Source organism: Staurois parvus, unplaced genomic scaffold (genome assembly GCF_062004578.1).
Source record: "Staurois parvus isolate SC_StPar_1 unplaced genomic scaffold, SC_StPar_1.0 ptg000234l, whole genome shotgun sequence".
Lineage (NCBI taxonomy): Eukaryota > Metazoa > Chordata > Amphibia > Anura > Ranidae > Staurois > Staurois parvus.
Window position 1 is genome coordinate 131,497 of NW_028318030.1, and position 21,398 is coordinate 152,894.

The window sequence follows — 21,398 nt, forward strand, 5'->3', positions numbered from 1 at the left end:
CCAATGGGGCTGCGGAGCGTTCCAACCAGGCCCTGGAACAATTCCTTTGCTGCTATATCTCTGACCATCAAGACAATTGGGTCGATCTCCTGCCATGGGCAGAGTTTGCGAGGAACTCAGCCGTCAACTCCTCCTCCAGGATGTCTCCCTTTATGGTCAACTATGGATTCAAACCCGCTGTATTGACAGAGTTGTTCTCGCCACAGGACATTCCGGCTGTGGATAACCATCTTGCTGCCCTGCGTTCCTCATGGGGGCAGATCCAGAGGTCCTTGAAGGACTCAGCTCAGCGCCAGAAGCTCCAGGCTGATTGTAGATGGTTGCCCGCTCCTTCATACCAGGTCGGAGATCGGGTGTGGTTGTCCACTCATGACCTCAATCTTCGGGTGCCCGCACCGAAACTGGCTCCCTGTTTTGTTGGTCCTTTCCGCATCCTCCGCAGGGTGCACCCGGTTGCCTATGCCCTTGCTCTTCCTCCTGGGATGCATATCTGCAATGTCTTCCACGTATCCCTGTTGAAGCCTCTGGTCTGTAATCGCTTCACTGCCTCTCCGCCTCGGCCTTGTCCTATCCGGGTCGACGGTCATGAGGAGTATGAGGTGAGCCGCATCCTGGACTCTCGGTTGGTCCACGGTCGGGTGCAGTTCCTGGTCCATTGGCGTGGTTATAGTCCCAAGGAGCGTTTCTGGGTTCCTTCCGCAGATGTTCATGCTCCTGCCCTCATGCCCACTTTCCACAGAAGCCTTATGTTGAGCCGTGAAGGGGGAGGGGCCCTTGAGGAGGAGGTACTGTCAAGGTCCTACCTTTACTCAGACCTTGTGCTGCTCCATGTGCTGGCATCCATCTTAGGTGTCTGCAAAGCATTGTGGGAACCTTTATGCTTTCAGCCCTCTGCGGCTACTCCCCCAGGAGGTGGCGGCTTATCACATATAAGTCTGCTGTTTGTGGTTGTCCATTGCATTCGTGTCCTGTCTCTTGCACAGCAGCAAGCTCCTGTTTAGCTACTCATTGCTTTCCTGGATACTGACTCGGCTTTGGCTAAGACTCCTCCTGGCTCCTGATCCCGGCTCTGGTGACCATTCTTCCTGGCTCCTGATCCCGGCTCTGGTGACCATTCTTCCTGGCTCCTGATCCCGGCTCTGGTGACCATTCTTCCTGGCTCCTGATCCCGGCTCTGGTGACCATTCTTCCTGGCTCCTGATCCCGGCTCTGGCAACGATTCTTCCTGGCTCTTGATCCTAGCTTTGGCTACAATTTCCGCTGTTGGACTTGCATAGATTCTTGTCTTATTTTGATATTAATAAACCTAACTATAATTGCACCTCCTTGTGTGTCTGGCTCCTCGCTCCCTGACAGATTTTTGTTCCTTAAAGGTACTATTAATGGCAAGGTCTACATGTTTGCTAATTTGTACGCCCCTAATACGCGGACCAGTGACTCTTTCCAAAACGCTGAAGAAGCTCCTTAATTTTAAGGAGAGCCTCCTCTTGTTGGGTGGGGATTTTAATCTCCCCCCAGATACTCATTTAGATACTGGGAAGTCAACCTTTTCATTTGAAACTCTTAAACACTTTTGGAAATATTTGCAGGATCTTCATCTAGTTAGATGGCTGGAGGATGACCCATCCTTCTGACAAAGACTAGAGCTACTTTTCCCATGTTCATAGCTCTTATTCCTGGATTGACCTCATTTACCTTGATCAATACCACTTAGGCAGCATTTTTGGTGCGGATATTGGTTCTGTGACCATATCTGACCATGCCCCCATTTCGTTGACGCTGACCTTACACTCCCCCGTAGACCCGCTTGGACTTGGCGTTTAAATTCTATTACATGACGTCATTGCATTGAATTCCAACTCAACTCCAGTGAGGGTGTTGGTGGGGGTGTGGTGGGAGGGTCACAAAGCAGTAATTAGAGGCGAACTGATTGCTCATGGTTCCAGACTCAAAAAAGCCAACTGTTTAGAAATCGAGACCTTGGTTCAAAGCATTCACTCACACATAACAGCAGACTACGGCCTTCTGACTTGTCTGCCCTGACAGATCTTCTGGCTAAGCTGTCAGACTGCCTTGAGAGACAGGCTAAAAATAAGGTGAGGCATTATGCACATAAATTTTATGAACATGGGAATAAGTGTGGCCGTCACTTGGCCCGCTTTCTTAAATAGCAGGCCTTATGTACAGTACACAAGCTAATGGTTAATGACCATCCAGTGACTGACTCAACTCAAATTGCAGATGCTTTTCGGGCATACTATAGCTCTTAATAAAGAAAGTGAATAATAGCGCCTATGGTTAAAATGAAAATTATATAACTCACTTATAGTGTACCAGCTGCAAAAAAACCACCATAGATAAAGTGTAACAATTAATACAATAAATAATTTTGCGCTAGTATATATGAATATATAAAAGTTCAAATCATAAGTCCAGAATAAAAATACCAATACCACAAAAAAAAAAGCCAATACCACAAAAAAATGTGCAAAAAACTTTTGTGCAAAAAAAGTGTCTAAATATAAAAAAACACCACCAAAAAACCTTGATAATATGATGGCAGGTCATCCATAGATATATTTTCAGAAACTAAATTCTGCAGCCCACCGATCCTCATAGAGCAAATAGCAAAATAAAAGAAGCTTTTCAAATTATCGGAAATCCACTTCTCCAAAAGACAGAAACCACCTTCAATTGTATCCAAGGAGGAAGATGCCAGGCACTCGAGAAAAACAGAGAGACTTCATGGTGCAATATTATAAAAGCCAATTCCTTTATTAGGTACTCATTGCACTTACTCAAGAGGTGTCCCAGCCGACACCAGCATCAACAGCATAGCAGCAATCACATAAAAACGAGCCTAGCTACTCAGCACATGCGCAGTAGCTGGCAGCCAGACGTAATAACGTCACATCAATCAAGCTCCGCCCTACGCGTTTCGTCATCGACGTCCTCACGGAGCGGATAGATGTGAGACATCGCAACTTCATTAAATATTCACTTCACACGAAACGAACAGCTGACATCAATGGGGAATCACGCAGGCAAGCCGCCCCATGGATGACAGGAGTTCACAGAGGGTATACGATGCATATAATATATTTGCCATCACGAGCAAAAACATTAAAAAATAAAAAAGAAAGCAAATGAAAAGGAAATTAAGAAAAATCAATAATAATAATAAATAAAATAAATAAAACAAATAAATACATTAGCGGACCAATACCTTCTAAGGCTGTATCTCAGAAAAGGATCTTAAAGGGCCAGTACCACATTAAACACAAATAAAGGGGAACTCTAATAATAATACAAAAATAATACAAAAATTATACAAAAAACATACAATCTACCATATATCGTTATATAGCAAACAACTACACAAAAGTTTTATTTAAAATAATTAAAAATTTGTGAGAAAACAATTTAAATCTATATCAACATTTAACCCAAATGGTTGCAAAGAATTTAATTCATAAATCCAAAACGTCTCTTTTTTTGGATATCTCATTAACCAAATCTGAGCCCCTCCAATGGGGTTTCACCATCTCAATCCCATAAAATGTGAGTAAGCTCGGATCACAATTATGTACCAATTTGAAATGTTTAGATACGCTATGTTTATCAAATCCTTTTATTATGTTTCTTATATGTTCGCCTATTCTTGTTTTTAAACATCTCCCAGTTCTACCAATATATCTCAAATGACACGGGCATTCTAGAGCGTAAATCACATGTGTTGAATTACATGTAATTAAGGATTTAATATCATATTGTTTTTTAGAAAATGAGGAACAAAATGACTTCCTTTTTTTATTATTAACAACCGTTACAGTCTTACAAACTTTACACTTCCTACAGGGAAAAAAAACATTTAAGTTTGGAAACAGATCGAACTTTTTTGGGGGTTCGATGACATTTTGGGCCAATCTCATCCTTAAAGACTTATTCTTTCTATAAATGAATTTCGGGGTTTTAGGTAAAAATTTATTTAATATATCATCTTTTAACAAAATGGGCCAATATTTTTTAAAAATTCGTTCAATGTTCTTGTATTGCATATTATAGTTGGTAATGAAAGGTACATTGTTTTCAAATCCCAAATGAACCTTTCTATTTCCAAGGAACGTCTCCCTGTCTCTATTACTAATCGAATTTCTTTCTTTGATCAAAAAAGTCTTATCATACCCTTTCTCTATAAATCTCTCAATTAACACCTCAGATTGATCAAGAAAATCTTTATTAGCACTACAATTTCTCTTTAATCTGGTAAACTGACTTTTTGGAGTACTATATAACCAATTTGGATGATGTCCACTAGATATAGGTATATAGCTGTTTTTGTCCACTTCCTTGAAATAAGTTTTGGTGCAAATTTGACCATTATCTTTATATAGGATCAGATCCAAAAAATGTATTTGCTCAAAATCACTAATAACAGTGAATCTCAATCCATAACGGTTCATGTTGATATACTCCATGAAGGAATCAAGTTTTTCTCTGGATCCATCCCATACCATTATAATGTCATCAATATACCTCTTGTATAGCGCCATCTCTGGCCATTTATTAAAAATACTTTCTTCCTCCCATTTATCCATTACCAGATTTGCCACACTGGGAGCATACTTGGCTCCCATGGCAACACCCTTACATTGCTGAAAAAAAGTATTGTTGTACCAAAAGAAATTGTTATTCATCGCAAACTCAAGTAATTCAACAACAAATTTCCTCTGAGATCTTTTAAGGAGTGATTTGTGTTTAAGGGCCCATTTTACCGCATTAATTTTATCATTTTGATTGATATTAGTATATAAAGATTCTACATCTATAGTGACCAATATACAATTATCAACATTATGTAATTCTTTAAGAATGTTAATAAGATGTCCACCATCCCTCAAAAAAGCCTTATTTGTCATAACAATATTTTTTAGGAAAGTATCAACATATTCACCAACTCTTGCAAATAATGAATTAATCCCACTCACAATGGGCCTCCCCGGTGGGTTCTCTTTATTTTTGTGTATTTTTGGTAAGTAGTATATAGTAGGTATTTTAGGATATTTAATCAATAAATATTTTGCTTCTTTTTCAGTCAGTACCCCCAACTCTTTACCTTTATTGATAATACACTTTAATAATGATTTAAGTTTCTTAGTGGGATTTTTTGGCAAAACTTTTATATGTATCTTTAAATTGTAGTAATCTCCTCATTTCTTTTTCATAGTCGTTTTTATTTAAAACAACAATACTTCCCCCTTTATCAGCACTTCTAATTACTATATTCTTTCTCTTTTCAAGATCGTCAATACCCAATTTTATATCCTGTGGAATACAGTGTGAACCTTTAATATTAATATTCTTAATCTCATTTTCTACCATATTTTTAAATACCTCTAAGAAAGCATTCCCAGAAATCTTAGGGTTAAATGTGGAAGCGTTCTTTAAACCACTATTTTGAAAACCATTAGAAGATGAAATAGGATTGTTTCCTTGAGATTTATTCAATTCAAAAATTTTTTAATATTAAGTTTTCTAACAAATTTTTGCAAATCAATAAAAACATTGAATTTATTTAAATTCGTCCTAGGTATATATTTCAAACCAAGGTCTAAAATTTTAATTTCTTTTTCAGAAAAAATAACATCACTCAAATTATAAATTCCTGCCCCTATTATTCTCTTTTTCTCTTTTTGTCTCCTTCCTCCTCTTTTGCCTCTATATTTCTTATTCCCTCTTCTCTGCCATAATTCCCTTGCTCTCTCCAATCTTTCTCCTGTGGTCTGTATCCCCTTGGTGCCATATTCCACCCCCGGTGATGGTATGGAAAACCCCCCCTTATTGGAAAAAAATTTTTGTAACCTCCTCTTCTATATCCATTACCCCTATATCAACCTTGATCTCTATAATTAGAAAAACCTCTCATAGGTCTTCCACTATATTCATATTGATAAGGTGATTTTACATGAACATTTTCAGGTGTTCTATTACTAGAATTCTGAAATGTCACTTTTTGTTTAGAAGAAGATATAGCGGTTTGAATAACCGTTGGGGATTTTGAATTTGGTATAGTGATTTTTTCAGGTGTAGAAAGTTGGGAATCACACCCATCTGTGGTGATCTTATCTTGCCATTTATACACTCTATTGTTCCTATAATCTTCAGTGTCTCTTTTATATTTCTTAACCTTTTTGTTTTTAGTATCCTTATCAACTTTAACAATATGATCCTGCAAATTTTTTGATCTCTCTTTGTAATCATTGGTGTCTGCAAAAGGCAACATCACATCCTTTAACTCCTTAATTTTAAAATCTACTTTCCTCAATTTAACCTGTCGCCTTTTTATAATTAATTCCAATAGATTGCTCTCACAATGGTTGAAAAACTGAAACCACTCATCTACTAATTCTCTATCATCCATACCATCATTGGCAGGTATATCCCATCTCAACCTCCTGGGAGTAATTTTCTCTTTTAGATACAGTTCTAAAGTATTCACATCCCACCATATTTTAATTTGCTTCTCTTTTAAGATTTTATCTTAAATTTTGTTAAAAGATGATATATTAAATAAATTTTTACCTAAAACCCCGAAATTCATTTATAGAAAGAATAAGTCTTTAAGGATGAGATTGGCCCAAAATGTCATCGAACCCCCAAAAAAGTTCGATCTGTTTCCAAACTTAAATGTTTTTTTTCCCTGTAGGAAGTGTAAAGTTTGTAAGACTGTAAAGGTTGTTAATAATAAAAAAAGGAAATCATTTTGTTCCTCATTTTCTAAAAAACAATATGGTATTAAATCCTTAATTACATGTAATTCAACACATGTGATTTACGCTCTAGAATGCCCGTGTCATTTGAGATATATTGGTAGAACTGGGAGATGTTTAAAAACAAGAATAGGCGAACATATAAGAAACATAATAAAAGGATTTGATAAACATAGCGTATCTAAACATATCAAATTGGTACATAATTGTGATCCGAGCTTACTCACTTTTTATGGGATTGAGATGGTGAAACCCCATTGGAGGGGCTCGGATTTGGTTAATGAGATATCCAAAAAAGAGACGTTTTGGATTTATGAATTAAATTCTTTGCAACCATTTGGGTTAAATGTTGATATAGATTTAAATTGTTTTCTCACAAATTTTTAATTATTTTAAATAAAACTTTTACGTAGTTGTTTGCTATATAACGATATATGGTAGATTGTATGTTTTTTGTATAATTTTTGTATTATTTTTGTATTATTATTAGAGTTCCCCTTTATTTGTGTTTAATGTGGTACTGGCCCTTTAAGATCCTTTTCTGAGATACAGCCTTAGAAGGTATTGGTCCGCTAATGTATTTATTTGTTTTATTTATTTTATTTATTATTATTATTGATTTTTCTTAATTTCCTTTTCATTTGCTTTCTTTTTTATTTTTTAATGTTTTTGCTCGTGATGGCAAATATATTATATGCATCGTATACCCTCTGTGAACTCCTGTCATCCATGGGGCGGCTTGCCTGCGTGATTCCCCATTGATGTCAGCTGTTTGTTTCGTGTGAAGTGAATATTTAATGAAGTTGCGATGTCTCACATCTATCCGCTCCGTGAGGACGTCGATGACGAAATGCGTAGGGCGGAGCTTGATTGATGTGACGTCATTACGTCTGGCTGCCAGCTACTGCGCATGTGCTGAGTAGCTAGGCTCGTTTTTATGTGATTGCTGCTATGCTGTTGATGCTGGTGTCGGCTGGGACACCTCTTGAGTAAGTGCAATGAGTACCTAATAAAGGAATTGGCTTTTATAATATTGCTCCATGAAGTCTCTCTGTTTTTCTCGAGTGCCTGGCATCTTCCTCCTTGGATACAATTGAAGGTGGTTTCTGTCTTTTGGAGAAGTGGATTTCCGATAATTTGAAAAGCTTCTTTTATTTTGCTATTTGCTCTATGAGGATCGGTGGGCTGCAGAATTTAGTTTCTGAAAATATATCTATGGATGACCTGCCATCATATTATCAAGGTTTTTTGGTGGTGTTTTTTTATATTTAGACACTTTTTTTGCACAAAAGTTTTTTGCATATTTTTTTGTGGTATTGGTATTTTTTTTGTGGTATTGGTATTTTTATTCTGGACTTATGATTTGAACTTTTATATATTCATATATACTAGCGCAAAATTATTTATTGTATTAATATACTATAGCTCTTTATGCGACATTAAATGGACTTCCCACTAGTCCCAAACTGCCTCTCATAAGACTTTCATTTACCAGTATCTTGGTGAGGTGCAGTTCCCTCTCCTTGCGACGGAGGTGATTGCTGATTTGGAACGCCCATTTACCCCTCTTGAAGTAGCCTCGGTTATCTTGGAACCTCCTAATGGTAAGAGTCTGGGACCCGATGGCTTTTCTAACGCTTATTATAAATGCATGGATCACCTTCTAGCCAGTCCAATGAGTGAATATTTGAATGCCCTCATGACCTCCACCCTTATATCTCGAGAGGCCCTGTTGGCCCATATTGTTGTTGCAAAACCGGGGAAAGACCCTGTCATGTTTCACATGACTGTCATATTGTCTGTCATATGCTTTAAGTGTTTTTCTATATTTTGTTTCTGCTCCTCCTTTTCCTTTGGTATAGTTAATGCTGTATAGATAGCCCCACCCTTTTCCCCAGAAATGCATTGCAGCTCTAGCCTCATGTCATGAATCAGGACACATTATGATCTTTTGACCTATCAGATGTTCATTGTTGTAAGATTCTCTCAGTTTATGGAATAAACTTCACACGATCTACAAGATCTAATCTCGATTGAGTCACTGACTGTGGTATCCAACTGAGATTGGTGTTATCGCTATCTCATCACAACTGTAAGTCACATAGATCACACTTTCAATGCTTAGATTGGAGAGATGGAGAGATCATTGCTAGCCAAAAGATCAGTGAAATGCTTCATAAGATCCTTGCTAGTCAAAAGATCAGCAAAATGTCTTCATAAGATCAGCTAAAAGATCAGTCAAATGATCAGTGAATGTCTTCATATGATCCTTGATGGCTTTGAATACACAGTGAGATGTTATATGGACAACTAATACAGAGTGAAACCATCTCTACACAAGCCTGTACATGTCTGCAAGTATATCTCAGCATAACACTCATCAGTGTCAGGACAAATTATTGATGTGAATGTCTTACAACTGCAAGTTTATACACTGCATCTGTATGCATTAGCACATGGTTTGTCTGTGAAACTATAAGAAAGTGAAAAAACTTTTCTGCAACCATTGCCTAGGAAACCTTTGCTCACCCGCAGAATAATTGATGCATTTCTCTGTAAACTTTCTATCAACCCTTCTCCTTGCTAACATGATGTTTCAGGAAAGTAATATACAGTCTGGGGAAACTAATACACAACCACAATCAGAGCTTCATCCAGAGCAGGACTTAAACCCTGAATTATACAAAAGAGAAAAAAGCTTAACAAAACTAAGCTGGAAAGTACAAGAGAATCTTAATGCTGACAAGTTGGAATTGCTGTCTAATATTAATGACTTGTGGTCCAATACTGTTAAATGCATGTCTGCTCTCTCCCAACAATCTCATGAGCCAACACAACTAGAGGGTGATATCCAGCAAATGAATGTTGCTTATGAGAATGATCAAAGACTGTGTGTTAAATATATTGCTCTCTTAAAGCGGTACAACACTCAAAGGTCATTGGAAGAATTAATGAGTTTTGAGGAGCTCAGTCTTGAAAGACAATTTAGTGGTGCGAACAAAGACAAAGGCAGAAGTGAGAATAACACAGCTCCATGAGTCCAGATCTTATCGCTCTGCGCCTACTAGAAGCTCCTCAAGATCTTCCAAATCCATACAATCAAGGTCTTCTACACTCAGTCAACAACTAATAAAAGCCTGTGCTGATGCTAAAGCTTCTAAAATTCAGGCAGCTTTCGCCCAAAAGAAAGCAGAAATGGAGGATCAGGCCGCATATAAGAGTGCAGAAATGGAGGCTCAGGCCGCAGATCAGAAAGCAGAGAAAAAAGCTGAAGCCACACGCCAAAAGGCAGAAATTGAAGTTTTGGAAAAACAATGTGAGCATGCCACAGCCATGGCAAGGTTACGGGTCTTAGAAAAAGCCGCTAGTGAAAACGAAAGAGACAACAGTTCCAGACACTCAGTTATATCTTATGTCTCAGATTCTTCACACACCTCTCCAGAATGTCAACTCCCTGTCACAGCAGCCAAAGTACTCAAAGTCTCTTCTCTGCACCTACAGTACCTCAAGACGATTTGCCCTTATATCCTCCAAAACATCAGACTGCAGCATCTCAGCTAGCCGCAGACACTGGTGTATTTAATAGACTGTCCATCATACTGTGGCACCAACAGAGTACCTCCTAGCAAATGCACTACTATACAAACTAGCATGCCTATGGACTTAACAGCTCTGGCATTGCATGCTTTAGCAGCAACATATGTTCCCAAGTCACTCCATGTAAGTCCACCAACCGTCACAACCAACTCTATTCCACCTGCAGTAATGCAACCAGAATGCAATCAGAAAACATGGACATGTCAGTTTGATAAATACATGCTTTGCAGAGAGCTTGTTAAGACAGGCCTCACCAAGTTTGATCACAAGCCTGAAAATTAGAGGCTGGAAATCCACTTTTAAGGTCACAATGAGTGACCTAGACATCAATGCCACAGAGGAATTAGATCTACTTATCAGATGTCTAGGTCCCCAGTCCACTGAACGCATCAAGAGGCTCAAAGCAGTTCATATTGACAACCCTGCTGCAGGCCTTAATGCTGCCTGGGGCAGACTAGAACATACCTTTGGCAGCCCAGAGGCCATTGAAGATGCTTTATTCAAAAGGTTGCAAAGCTTCCCACGGATTTCTGCTAACGACAATCTAAAGTTTCAAGAACTCAGTGATGTTCTATTAGAGGTTCAACTTGCTAAGCCTGACATCAACTTACCTGGTCTCAGTTACCTTGACACCTCTCATGGCATCAAATATATTGTTCTCAAGCTACCATATGGAATTCAAGAAAGATGGGCAGCGCTTGGATCAAAGTATAAAGAAGAACATAGAGTTGCCTTTCCTCCTTTTTCCTACTTCTGCAAGTTCATCAAAAGAATAGCAGACACTAAGAATGGCCCAAGTTTCTCATATGGGGACTGTAACTCTCTCAGTACACTCTCTCAGAGACCTATGAACACATGTATGTCGCACAGAGACCGTAGAGGTCCAGCGTTAGTGAAAAGGACTAATGATCTACCTGCACCTGCTACAGTTCTTGAAAAGACTGATGAAAACAAGAAAATTAAGGACCCAAATCGGCAATGTCCAATACATAACTAACCACATCCACTTAAGAAATGTATCGGATTCAGAAAGAAAACCCTCCAAGAACGTAAGGAACTTTTGAGGGAAATTCAGGGTTTGCTAAAAATGCTGTGCCTCCACAGAACACCTTTGCAAAGGACTGTGAAGCAATCATCAAATGTATAGAGAGCTCTTCATCAATATTCGCACAACTAAACTCCAAAACAATCTTCCTGAGGCAAAGCAAGGCAGGGAACGCCCAGATCAAGCAGCACCTACCACCCCAGTGTTCTCTACATGTACAGAGGTCTGCGGAGAAGGATTCTGCGACAAATCCTGTGCAAAGATATGCTTGATACGTGTATACCCCATAGGTCAACCTGAAAAGGCCAGAAGACTGTATACTATTCTGGATGATCAGAGTAACAGATCTCTTGCAAGAACACAGTTTATTGAACTGTTGAACATAACTGGAGATGCTCTACCTTATACCCTAAGCACTTGTTCCGACACTACAGAAGTCTTGTAGCCAGTGGTCTTGTAGTTACTCCTCTGCATGACAATGTGGAAATATCTTTGCTCACTATCACTGAGTCCAACCAGATTCCAAACGCCAAAGAGGAGATCCCTACTCCCGAAGCTGCTTTTCATGATTCTCATTTAAAGCACATAGCCAACTGAATACCAGCCCTCGATGAAAGTGCCGATATCCTGCTGTTACTCAGTCGAGACATTCTAAGGGTGCACAAAGTTTGTCATCAAATCAACGGTCCACACAATGCACCACATGCTCAGCGTCTGGACCTAGGATGGGTCATCATAGGCAATGTCTGCCTAGACAAGGACAGGAGGTCCTACTCAGTCTCTTCCTTTAAAACATGTCCTGTCAAATGGGCGAACAACTTGTTCTGCACAACGACCACAAAAATACATTGTGAAAGAGACTGTTTGAAAAAGGTGCACAAGGGCACACTATACAAGACAATAAGAAAGCTCTTAATTTCTGGGATGACAACATCGGCAACACAGTGTTTGAGGTGACCACTAAAGACAATGAGTTGGCAGCCACCATAGAAGACAAAGAGTTCTTGAAAACCATGAGTAAAGAGTTCCACCAAGATGATTCCAACAGTTCGGTAGCACCTCCACCATTTTGTAATCAAGAAAGAGACTACAAAACAATAGGGTACACGCAGAATCACATTTTTTCTTTAAATCGCAGTTTGAACTAAAAGCCTGAGATGAAAAGGCACTTTGTGGACTTTATGCAGAAGGTGTTTGAGAGAGATCATGCCGAGCCTGCACCTCCTCTTATGGAAGGAGAAGAATGTTGGTATCTACCATGCTTTGGTGTCTACCATCCTCACAAGCCTGATCAGATTAGGGTGGTCTTTGACTCAAGTGCTCGTCATGACGGTGTCTCCCTCAATGATAATCTTCTCACTGGGCCTAATCTGAACAACAATCTCATAGGAGTTTTACTTTGCTTCAGACAAGAGCCAATTGCTTTTATGGCTGACATTCAGCAGATGTTTCACTGTTTTATCGTCCATGAAGACTACAGAAACTTACTCAGGTTCTGATGGTACCACAATGATGAAGTCATAGACTACCGAATGAAAGTACGTTTTCGTTAACAGTCCTTCTCCTGCAATAACAATTTATGGACTGAGGAAAACGGCTCAAGAGGGTGAGAGAGAATTTGGATCTGATGCAAGACAGTTCGTCAAAAGGAATTTCTATGTAGACGGCGAACTCCAATCTCTGCCACATGAAGAAGAAGCTATTGACCTTCTTACTAGAACCCAGAACATGCTTGCCACTGCAAACCGCAGACTTCACAAAATCATCTAACAGCGACAACGCCATGATAGCCTTTCCTTCTGATTATAACAAAAAATGGTGAAGTACTACTGATGACTATGCTGTCAGTGTGAAGAAATTCCAACTAGGATCTGACCTTTCTGTTACACAACGCAGTCTTAGATTGCTTTGGAATGTTAAACAAGACACATTCACATTTCAAGCATTATCCTGTGACAAACCCCTTCATAAAGTGAGGAGTATTGTCTACAGTGAACAGCATTTATGATCCCTTAGATTTCATTACACCTCCCACCATTCAGGGTAAGATACTGCTGTGACAACTTACTTCTGAAAGCTCAGACTGGGATACCCCCTTACCCAAGGAGAAACAACAAAGGTGGGAATCCTGGAAACAGTCTCTAAAAGCATTAGAACAACCCAGATACCACGCTCCTTACACCCAAGCATCCTTAAAGAATGCCACCAGAAGAGAGATTCATATCTTCTCCGATGCTTCCAATGAAGCCATTGCTGCGGTGGCTTGTCTTCGAGCTATGGATCCCAGCGGTGAAGTGGGTGTAGGATTTATCATGGGCAAGACCAAGCTCACACCCAAACCTGCACATACTATTCCAAGGCTTGAACTTTGTGCTGCTGTGTTAGCTGTGGAAATTGCTGAGCTTATAGAACTTGAGACATACAGTCAGGTCCATAAATATTGGGACCAAATGTAATGGGACAATTGGCTTCTCAGTTGTTCCATGGCCAGGTGTGTGTTATTCCCTCATTATCCCAATTACAATGAGCAGATAAAAGGTCCAGAGTTCATTTCAAGTGTGCTATTTGCATTTGGAATCTGTTGCTGTCAACTCTCAAGATGAGATCCAAAGAGCTGTCACTATCCGTGAAGCAAGCCATCATTAGGCTGAAAAAACAAAACAAACCCATCAGAGAGATAGCAAAAACATTAGGCGTGGCCAAAACAACTGTTTGGAACATTCTTAAAAAGAAGGAACACACCGGTGAGCTCAGCAACACCAAAAGACCCGGAAGACCAAGGAAAACAACTGTGGTGGATGACCGAAGAATTCTTTCCCTGGTGAAGAAAACACCCTTCACAACAGTTGGCCAGATCAAGAACACTCTCCAGGAGGTAGGTGTATGTGTGTCAAAGTCAACAATCAAGAGAAGACTTCACCAGAGTGAATACAGAGGGTTCACCACAAGATGGAAACCATTGGTGAGCCTCAAAAAAAGGAAGGCCAGATTAGAGTTTGCCAAACGACATCTAAAAAAGCCTTCACAGTTCTGGAACAACATCCTATGGACAGATGAGACCAAGATCAACTTGTACCAGAGTGATGGGAAGAGAAGAGTATGGAGAAGGAAAGGAACTGCTCATGATCCTAAGCATACCACCTCATCAGTGAAGCATGGTGGTGGTAGTGTCATGGCATGGGCATGTATGGCTGCCAATGGAACTGCTTCTCTTGTATTTATTGATGATGTGACTGCTGACAAAAGCAGCAGGATGAATTCTGAAGTGTTTCGGGCAATATTAACTGCTCATATTCAGCCAAATGCTTCACAACTCATTGGATGCCGCTTCACAGTGCAGATGGACAATGACCCAAAGCATACTGCAAAAGCAACCAAAGAGTTTTTTTAAGGGAAAGAAGTGGAATGTTATGCAATGGCCAAGTCAATCACCTGACCTGAATCCGATTGAGCATGGATTTCACTTGCTGAAGACAAAACTGAAGGGAAAATGCCCCAAGAACAAGCAGGAACTGAAGACAGTTGCAGTAGAGGCCTGGCAGAGCATCACCAGAGATGAAACCCAGCGTCTGGTGATGTCTATGCATTCCAGACTTCAGGCTGTAATTAACTGCAAAGGATTTGCAACCAAGTATTAAAAAGTGAAAGTTTGATGTATGATTATTATTCTGTTCCATTACTTTTGGTCCCTTACCAAGTGTGAGGCACATATGCAAACTGTTGTAGTTCCTACACCGTTCACCTGATTTGGATGTAAATACCCTCAAATTAAAGCTGACAGTCTGCAGTTAAAGCACATCTTGTTCATTTCATTTCAAATCCATTGTGGTGGTGTATAGAGCCAAAAATGTTAGAATTGTGTCCATGTCCCAATATTTATGGACCTGACTGTATGTTGAAATAGACTCCTTTTGACTTTTATACAGTCAGCAAAATAGTGCTAGGATATTTACCACAATCACACAAGACAGTTCTATGTGTATGTTGGCAACAGGGAGAAACGTATAAGGAAGTTCTCTATGCCTGAACAATGGCACTGTATTCCCACTAGCCTCAACCCAGCTGACCGCGGAAGTCGTGCATTAACTACTACTGCATTTCGGGACACATCTTGGCTATATCCACCATGAAAGAAGGTTCTGCACTCCTTTGCTTCAGGCCTATAAAGGAACTAGTACAACCTGAATTAAAGGGAGGTAAGAAAGAATGTTCATGTTGCTGCCTTCCCTTCTGAATATGGATTTCCATGTTTCATCCTGGACTTTTGAGACCAACATCTGCAAGTATTATGCTAAATGTTTGCATTGTTTTCCTTTGTTCTTCCCTTCCCTCTTGTTTTGCAGATCTTCCCGGAACAAATCTTCATTACTTATTTTGAACTTTAACTAAAGTTTGTTATAATAGAAATCAAAGATTTCGACGAGGAGTGTCATGTTTCACATGACTGTCATATGCCTTTTAAGTGTTTTCTATATTTTGTCTCTGCTCCTCCTTTTCCTTTGGTTTAGTTAATGCTGTATGGATAGCCCACCCTTTTTCCCAGAAATGCATTGCAGCTCTAGCCTCATGTCATGAAGCAGGACACATTATGATCTTTTGACCTATCAGATGTTCATTGTTGTAAGATTCTCTAAAATCTACAAGATATCATCTCGATTGAGTCACTGACTGTGGTATCCAACTAAGATTGGGGTTATCACTCTCTCATCACAACTATAAGTTACAGAGATCACACTTTCAATGCTTAGATTGGAGAGACAGAACAGACCCCTTACTCTGTCAAAATTTCCATCCCATTTTGTTGCTGAACTCTGACGTAAGATTTTTTCTAAACTTATTGTAACTAGGTTACAGGAACTTCTTCCGGGGGTCATCCACCCTGATCAAACTGGGTTTATCCTAGGCCGTGAGGCTGAGATAATATGATCTGAGCCCTGAATGTCCTTCACTGGACTCACTTCAGTCCGAATTGTTCCCCCTTCTTTGCCTTATCGACTGACGCTGAGAAGGCGTTTGATAGGGTGGATTGGCCCTTCATGGAGGAGACTTTACTGGGGCTGGGGGATATGATGGGTTGGATTATGGCCCTGTATGCTGACCCTGCAGCTTGAGTTAAGGTCAATGGGACATTCTCTGAACCACTGCATGTTCATAATGGTACCAGACAGGGTTGCCCTCTGTACCCTCTCCTGTTTGCTTTGGTGTTAGAACCACTCCTGAGGAAAATTCAGGGCAATTATGATATTAAAGCGGTGTCTATTGGTACAGGGGTTCATAAACTCTTGGCCTATGCCGATTTATATTTTGTTTTACATCACCCATCCACTCACAACTCTGTCGGTGCTGCTGTCAGAGTTTCACAGGTATGGCTCCCTCTCGAATTTTGGAGTGGATTGTTAGATGTCAGACCTTGGCCCCGTCTGGGTGTCTGCTGCCCCTGGATGGCCTGCGCAGGTCATTTGGGTCATTTTCCTATGGATTTTTGGCATTATCGTCAGATACAATACATGATTTCTTTCAGAGGTTGCTTCCTAGAGTGTGAACCCATGATACGTTGACTTCCTTTGAAGCTCTGTGTATGGAACTGAGGGATCCTGGACACTTGCTATCTCAGATGTAACGTGGTTTACTGTCCACTTTTTCTCAGACGACACCCTATTATATAAGAGAATGGGAGGCTGAATTGGGGTTCGAACTAGAACCCCTGCAATTGCGGAAAATTACTCAGGTGACCCATGTCTCATCCATCAGTTCCAAAACACATGAGTCGTGCTATAGGTTTCTGTCCAGGTGGTACAGGACACCTTCCCGGCTAGCTAAGATTTTCCCTGGGGCTGATAACAGATGCTGGCGGGGGTGCCCTCAGGAGGGCACTTTCTTGCATCTTTGGTGGTTTCAAAGGTTTTGGAGGGCTATATCCCCCTGGATTCAGAGTACGACCCTTCAACCTATTGATTTCACCCCTCTGCACTACTTATTTCATGGCACCCCTTCCTCTATTAAATTTACAAACGCAGTGTTACTCCACACCTTTTGAATGTCGCTAAGAGTTTAATACCACGCCTCTGGAAGCAGAGTCGGTGCCCTACTGTTGCGGAGTGGAAGCGAGAAGTTGATAGGATCTATGAAGCCAAATGTTGGATTTATACTGTTAAAAATGAGCTTGAGAAATTTCATGACATTTGGTCCGGGTAGTTATACTACTCTATGACCCTCCTTCAGATACAGGTTCCCTATGATTTTTGATCCCCCCTCTCGCTTTGGCCCCTAGGTCGTCCCCCCAGCTGGGATTGCTTTGTAGGTCTGGGCCTGGTGATTCTGCCATTGGAATACCGTGTGGTGGGTTTCTTCTGAGCTCTGTCCTCTGATTTTCCCTCTCCTGTTTTGCCCCGAGCATTGAGCCCTCAACCCTGTGATTCTATTCTTTCTTCAACTGGCCCTGCAAGGCCTCTGTTACTCTATTTTCCTTCTTTTCCCTCCTTGCCTTGTATTTCTTTGCTTTTGTCATCTCGCATATGAGTGCTGAGTTTTTACGCAAGTGTCCTACGTGTTATTTATTGTCACTTCTATTGCCTTAAGTTTGAAATGTGGAATGATATGGGGGGCACGTTTGATCTATCACCCTGAGACTGGCTGGCCTCATGCAGAGACATAGTTCCTGTGTGGCTCCTTGGTGATGAGCCTTGTGCTGGTTCTCACTGCCCTGACAGTGGGCGCGGGGAGCATGGAATGACATTTGTATTGTACCATATGCTTGATTTATATTTGTATTATATCACTGTATGCAGGGCCTGTTGTGGGCCCGACTTGCTTAAAGCTGCTATCTCTTCTCTGTGTTCCTATGTTTTTTTCTTTTGTAACTGCTTTATCTTTTGTTATGAAAATCCGTAAAGACAGATTATACAAAAAAAATAAAAAATAACTGAAGTCTGGCTTTATAAAATATTTGCCTAAAATCAGTTATATGTGTGACTATTAGTAAATGTATGTTTATTATACCAGAGTATGCTCTAAACCCTATCACACAGACTAAACACCACCTTTTATAGTGGATCTAAAGGCTGAAGGTATTTTACATTCATGCATCCTATGCATGAAGGTAAAAAACTTTCAGTGTGCAGCTCCCTCTCCCTCAGCTCCTCCAATACTTACCTGAGCCAAATCTCAATCCAGTGCTGTTCATGAGAGCAGCAGTTCTCCCTGTTCTCTCTCTCATCATTGGCTCAGGCACAACAGCAGGAGCCAATGGCTGTCAATCACAGTCAATAAGGAGGGAATGGGTGGCAGGGCTGAGCCACAATCTGTAGGTCTTATGGACACACAGAGCTGGCTAAGAAGCGAGCACACACAAGTGCCCCCATAGCAAATGGCTTGCTATGGAGACACCCAGCAGCAGGAGGGAGGAGAATTGGGGCTGCTCTGTGTAAAACTATTGCACAGAGCAGGTAAGTACACCTTGTTTATTATTAGAAAAAATTACCTTTACAATTGCTTTAAACTATATGCAGTGAAATTGTAAGAGTTTACAATTACCTTTAATGGGAATAATTGGAGGAACATCCTCTTCATCTTTTTTTTTCTTTTTCTCTTTTTTTTGAGGCAAAGGTGACATCATGTCTTTCGTACTAATAGACTTATTACACTGTCTGAAAAAGAATACAAGAAGTAAGTTACAGATAAAAACAAGCAGAAGATTCTTTATAATAGAAAAAGCAAATGCCATAATAAAATGGAACTTTAGTGGGGGGAAAATTGCTACCAGAAACATATAGCAGACAGGCTGTACTTATGTTGCACATCAATAAAAGATGTATAAACCTCACTGTGACCCACAACAAAAATGACAGGTGTTGATCAAGGTCCCGTAAGGTCCTCTTACATGACAAACTGCTAGGAGTGTTGACAAAGACACAGCTTGACCTAGCTCTAACCATCCAGTAGGAAAAGGGAGTCCTAAAAGTCGAACATCACAGCAAAACCCTGTGAGGAAGTATATGAAGGTTGGAGCCTGGGCTGAGGCTGTCACACACTTCCTCACAGGGTTTTGCTGTGATGTGTGACATTTAGGACTCCCTTTCCCTACTGGGTGCATACAACTCACTCACATAGAGAAGCTTTAGACAGGTAGTATACATGGCCTTGCTTTAGTGTTGGATGGATGGTACTAGGGCATGCAACACTGCTTTGATAGAATACGGTTCCCTACAATTGTCTCCAGCAGACCAGTGCAATGTGACCTCTCATAATGAGTCTGAGGAATTATGGAATATGCCCAAGCTCTTCTGTAGCAACCAGCCTGTATTTGGGACTAGTGCAGATCCACACACTTGTTGGGAGTAGCAATAATCTGGACAACATATTTTGGGGGGTGGCTCCCTCTTTGTCAAGTATTCCAAGGTATTACATTTTAGGGGAAAATTATAATTAAATTTGCAGAGCAATCAGCAGTTTTGCTAGACATAGTGTGTAAATATACATAGGACAAACACTAAGAATAATCTTGGTGTGCACAGTAAATTCTAATATCTCAAAGGAAAAATGCTAATACCTAAACATAACTGTATATACCGTAAATAATACATAATACCAGGGTTTTTTACCTCATAGAATAAGTACAAGAACTTATCCCCCACCTTCAGGTCATTCTACTATCCACTACTACCCATCTCCTAGCACCACCCATTACCTCCACCCCTACCAACACCCCCTTTTAGAGAACATGGAAGCAAATATTATTTGTTCAGGATATAAAACTAATTTTGTTTGGAATTTAAGAGTTCGAAACAATCCCAATCACAAGCTAAAATACACAGCATCCATTTGCATATACTGAAACATATCCCAAGACGTACTTGCTTTCAGTAATGCATGAGTACAGGGATGTATGCCCTGAACACAGTATGCATTAATGGGAATATGTCCCTGTACACATTCATCCCTATACACTAGTACTAGATGTGCATTAATATACATACAGCTGTGGTGTATCTCAGCTTGCCATTGATTTCTACTAGCTGCTAGCTTCTCACTTGTATGTAAGATTGCAAAATCTGTGCCTTGCGGGCACCAAAATATTCCTGGTTTTTATGCTTTTTTTAAAGCATAAAAACCAGGAATATTTTGGTGCCCGCAAGGCACAGATTTTGCAATCTTACATACAAGTGAGATGCTAGCAGTAGAGATGAGCGAATTATTCAAAAATTCGATTCGACTGATTCGGCGAATTCGTGAAAAAATTTCGATTCGAGTCGAATATATTCGCTGCGAATTTAACTTATAAAAGGGTGTTTCTAGGCTTCAGAGAGCCTTCATATTAGTGCAGAACACTGTACCTTTAATTTAAATGCCCTTGGAGTCTGCTGGGGAAGAGAAATAATACAAACAGTCAGTATGACATGCAGATGAGTGCCGTCGATCTTAGAATCACCGCACACTTCACTCATTTGGGCAGTCACGGGGCCAAAACCAGAGTGTGGAGCCACAGTGTGGCGGTGGAGGCAGCAGCAATGGGAGGCCATACAGCACCCTATGACAAAAATGGAAACCACCAGCAGTGTGAGGAGACCTGAAAGTGGCACATGGCAGAGTGTGGCGATGGAGACAGCAGCAATGGGAGGCCGTACAGGGACCCATGAGAGACTCTGGACCTGGCAGCAGCATGAGGAGGCGGTACAGGGGCCCATGACAGATTACGGGCCTGGCAGCAGCATGAGGAGTTGGTACGGGGGCCCATGGCAGATTACGGGCCTGGCAGCAGCAATGGGAGGCCGTACAGGGACCCATGACACACTCTGGACCTGGCAGCAGCATGAGGAGGCGGTATAGGGGCCCATGGCAGATTAGGGGCCTGGCAGCAGCTATGGGAGGCCCGTAATCTGCCAGCACCCTATGACAAAAAATGTAACACACCAGCAGTGTGAGCAGACCTGAAAGTGGCACATGGCAGAGTGTGGCGATGGAGACAGCAGCAATGGGAGGCGGTTCAG

General features: G+C 40.7%; 1 protein-coding gene across 4 annotated transcripts in view; it reads right to left on the minus strand.

The window, feature by feature from the left end:
* VSTM4 (V-set and transmembrane domain containing 4) overlaps positions 1 to 21,398 on the minus strand; it is a 678,267-nt gene that overhangs the window by 43,259 nt on the left and 613,610 nt on the right. For all 4 annotated transcript variants that reach the window (XM_089680004.1, XM_089680005.1, XM_089680003.1 and 1 more), the window contains one exon: positions 18,946 to 19,058. In XM_089680004.1, coding sequence (XP_089536130.1) covers positions 18,946 to 19,058 — 113 coding nt within the window. The remainder of the gene's footprint in view (positions 1 to 18,945; positions 19,059 to 21,398) is intronic.